Consider the following 4,534-nt stretch of genomic DNA (forward strand, 5'->3'; position numbering starts at 1 on the left):
CAAAAACGGCTTTAAAGGATCATGCAAGAAACCTGCAATGGCAACACAAAATTCTTTAAAAAACTTCTTCCTGTGTTCATTCTACCACAGTCAAATTAGTAAGAATACTTGTGTGTTGTGCTTGAATAATGAAATGCGGTGTCCTCACACAAAAACTGTATATCGATTTAAGAAGAATGGGTAAATGACGTGACTTCACAAGCTAAAAGGCAGTTTGCTACGGAGTTCACAGCTTTCTCAGCAGGAAGAAAGAAGAGTAAATGACAAGCTGTGTTACAAAGTGTGTTATCTTAAACCTTTCACATTATTTCCACTTTCCTGGCAATTTAACACTTACAGCACGGTGCCCGTACGCCATACGGGCGCGGCCGCCCTGACGTTGGCGACAGCGCCCGTATACCGTACGGGCGAGCCCTTATTTGGCTCTGTAAGCGCGTTTAGCGCGTCTCCGAAGCAGTTTCGTCAACTAATGTGGAGGTATTTCATTCTTCTTCCGCAAGAGGCAAGCACTTATCGGCCATCTCATCCTGGGAGCGGCTGTGAGCACTGCAAAGACGAAGTTACCTGCAGTTCATTCACAGGGGTTTACGATCGTGAAAATATCGCAGAGTGATTTGACGGAGGCAGAGATCTTAGATATTCTTTATGGGGATGCAGGATGTGAAATTGACGATTCTGACAACGAGGATTCGTACTCTCCAGACGAAAGTACAAGTGATGATTCAGGTAAGTATATGTGTCAGTTGTTCATAAAGTGAAGAGCGCATTGCCGCATTTTGTATTGTGAGTAGTGTTCATTATTTCACTTGCATTTAGTATCTTTTAGTACCAATCTTAGTATTATTTTCTTTCTATGCAGACAATGGTACAGACCATCAGTCACCATCTACGGTACCTGGTCGTGTGTGGCTCACTGAGCACAAAGAGCAAGATTGGTCGGAACTAGACGTTCAGCCAGCACTGCGGGATCTCCAGGAAGTAGTCGGCGTAGCATCGCATTTTTAAGATGCCGCTGAGGAGATTCGATATTTTCGTTATTTCTTTGATGACGACCTTATTCGGCTCATCAAAAGTGAAACGAATCTGTACGCTGGAAACGTTATTACGACAATGAAACGCAAAGGTAGCCCGAAAATAAACTCTGTTTGGCATAAGTGGTCTGCAGTAAAATTGCAAGAGATTTACTGGTCTCTCAGTATTATTTTACATATGTGCGTCGCCAAATGGCCGAAAATTAGTGATTATTGGTCAACAGACCCGTTTCCGCAGACAGGATTTGCGAGTAAATTGTTGAGTCGCGATCGATTTTGCGCTACATTGTCGATGTTACACTTGAATGACAATGCTACGTTCACTAGCAGAGGCGAAGAAAAGCACGACCCACTTCACAAAGTGAGGCCTTTGTTTGATTTCTTTGTGAGTAAAAGCAAAATTAGTTTTCGTCCAGGCATGAATCTGACAATAGATGAGGTAAGTGTCCCTTTCGTGGTAGAAAAATCTTCAGAGCATACATGAAAAACAAACCCAACAAATATGGAATAAAATTGTATGCTCTCTGCGATTCATCAACCGGTTATATGCTAAACTGTGATGCATGTACAGGTTCTGCAGGCAGTGTTGACAATAGTATTCAAAAATGGTTCAAATGGCTCTGAGTACTATGGGACTTAACATCTATGGTCATCAGTCCCCTAGAACTTAGAACTACTTAAACCTAACTAACCTATGGACAGCACACAACACCCAGTAATCACGAGGCAGTGAAAATCCCTGACCCCGCCGGGAATCGAACCCGGGAACCCGGGCATGAGAGACAATAGTATCCAGGGACTTGTAAAAAGGTTGTGTTCACAGTACTTTGGCAAAGGACATTGCATTTATATGGATAGGTACTACACTTGTCCATCTCTTTTGGACATGTTGTGGGAAAATAAAGCTCTTGGAGTGGGAACTGTAATGAAAAACAGGAAAGGTTTGCGACGAATATTCAGAACACTAAAACTAAAAAAAAGAAGTTAGTTTTTCAAACGAAATTCCATCTCTTGGCAGTGAAGTGGAAGTCAGAAAGAGATGTTGTTTATCTTTCCACAAAGCATAAGTCTACCAGCACTAGTATTCAAGTGAGGGCCAAAGGTGGAATAGCAGAAATTGTAAAGTAAGACGTTATTATTGATTACAATAAGAATAAAGCTGGGTTGACAGAGCAGATCAGTTCTCCAGCTATTATCCGTTTGCCCGATAACTTTAAAGTGGTGGTAAAAGCTGTTTTTCCACTTGTTTATCATGTCAACTGTCAACAGTTTTATTTTATGTAAAGAGAACACTAGGAAGAATGTATCCCTAGTAGACTTTATTCACAGAGTGGGGAAGAAATTAGCTGAGAAGGGCGGAAATATTTTTCACCAACAAGCCGCTTCATCCTCACAAATTGAGAGGACATTTCCAAGGCACTTTCCGGAGAAGGTCCCACCCACTGCAAACAAGGTGAATACTACTAGGAATTGCAAATTATGTTCAGACAGGGGTAAGAAAGAGACGGGTAAGCGCATCAGGAAGGAAAACAGATGGTGGTGCAAGGCCTGTGGCATTGGCCTTTGCTCTCACAGTTTTTCCAGGATTTTCACACAAAGGCTAACTACATCTGAACTATTAAAATACTCTAGTTTACAGGTACCTGCAGTTAGACAGCCCAGTGATATTTTGTTTTAAATTTAGATACAGTAATAATGGCATTACTCAAGAGAGAGATCATGTAAAACTTTTTTATGCACGACATTTTTATGTTTTCTTTTTTTAATTATAACACCCATTTGTATTTTATATTGTAAAATACACTCACATTCATGTAAAGCTCTTACTTTTTCCTTTTAAACGATGCAATAACAATATTCCTATCATTTTTCTGTTATTTGTAATTTAATTTCAAACATCCATTAAATATGCCAGTTCACAGCCAAGTGCCGGGTGTAAAGAGGGCAGTGTTGAAAGTGTTAAATATGCACACTTCACAGCTGAATGAAATATTTCATTTTGTATATGAATCCAGTTCATGTAGACTTTCTTCTCATATGGCTGTGACTGTTCAGTTTTTGAAAATTTTACTAACAATTAACAAACGACAGAACACTATGAAGCTTTTCATAAAGCATTCTTACTGTGAGAGCATATAAAAATTTGTTCTGCAGCCTTCCAGTATCATGGTACCTCTACGATTTGCACCACATAATGCAAAGTCACTGTAGATTTGATTCAGATGTTCAAATGGTGTGAAGTGTAATGTATTTATTGTGCGACTCAATTTTGATTAAGAGACGGTCTCCAGAAAACACTTGTTTTACTACTGCTTTGCATCTGGTATCCTCTAAATAATGATAAAATAGGATACACTACTGTCTAGCAAGATGACCAGATTTAAAAAGACTGCAGTAACAGCTATGTTACATTAACTGTGGTTAGGAAGACAGGCTACTGTTTACCTTCCAGATAACAGTGAAAGAAAATAGTTTCTGCTGTCATCTGCAAAGTAAGTAGCAGTCTGACTTTCTATTGAGATAAAGCCGTGCGTTATTTAAACTTGTTGCTGATGCTGTGATACATACAGGTTCTGCATTTTGAAAATTCCAGTAACACTTCAAATTAAATAAATGAGACGTTAGTAACAAATGCATGTAGTGTTGCAAACTTCTTAAATAGGTACAGTACTTTGTTTCTGTTACTGACAGGTTGAGGTTATCAGGTTTAGATAACAGTGCAATTGACCATCTGAGACCACTCCCTGCAAATAACTTCAGTAAAATGGAAACGACACTCACTTGTCCGTAAAAAGTAGCATCCATTACAAAATGCTTAAAGTATTCTAGTGAAGTTATTAAAAGAGTGTTCATGTGAGTTGAGATGTGTCTCAAGTTACTTGTGTAATCGATCTCTTATCAGTGAAACATTTTCAGACTGGCTAAAATATATTTAAGTTAAGCCTCTTTACAAGATGGGGATTAAAGAGATACTGTCAAATTATGGTCATTTTTACTTTTGCTGGCTTCTCCAAAAATGTTTGAAAAGGTTGTGTCTAAGAATCTTCTTAAGCATCCAACTGCAAACAACATATCCAAGTCGCAGTTTGGGTTCCTTATGCTTACTGATATAGAGAAGAGTATTTACAATTGCTGTGGGACTAATTCATAAGATAACAAATTAGATGCTACTGGCATTTTCTGTGAGCTGTCAAACGCCTTTGACTATGAATCACAGCTTTCTCTCAAGAGAATTATAATATTGTGATGTCACTGGCAGTTCTGCAAAATGGTTCGAGACTGACCTAACTAACAGGAAACAAAGACTGTCATTGCAAATACATGCAGAGTAAGCACATTGTCTTCATCTGATTGGAAAGAAATTACATGTGATGCTCCTCAAGGTACCATCCTGAATCTGTTGTTTATTCCTGTCTACAGTAACGACCTTTTGTCTGTTAAACTGCCAGATGCTAAGTTTATTTGTTGGCACATGACACAAACAATGCAATAAATAGTAAGTC

General features: G+C 38.8%; 1 protein-coding gene across 1 annotated transcript; it reads left to right on the forward strand.

Annotated features, from left to right (window-relative positions):
• The first annotated feature begins 1,110 nt into the window (after window positions 1–1,110).
• On the forward strand, window positions 1,111–2,709 carry LOC126471171 (piggyBac transposable element-derived protein 4-like). The gene is made up of 4 exons (XM_050099276.1): window positions 1,111–1,470; window positions 1,855–1,972; window positions 2,050–2,155; window positions 2,301–2,709. Exons 1-4 carry the CDS (start codon window positions 1,111–1,113, stop codon window positions 2,707–2,709), a joined length of 993 nt encoding a protein of 330 aa, XP_049955233.1.
• Window positions 2,710–4,534: the final 1,825 nt, after the last annotated feature.

Source organism: Schistocerca serialis, chromosome 3 (genome assembly GCF_023864345.2).
Source record: "Schistocerca serialis cubense isolate TAMUIC-IGC-003099 chromosome 3, iqSchSeri2.2, whole genome shotgun sequence".
Lineage (NCBI taxonomy): Eukaryota > Metazoa > Arthropoda > Insecta > Orthoptera > Acrididae > Schistocerca > Schistocerca serialis.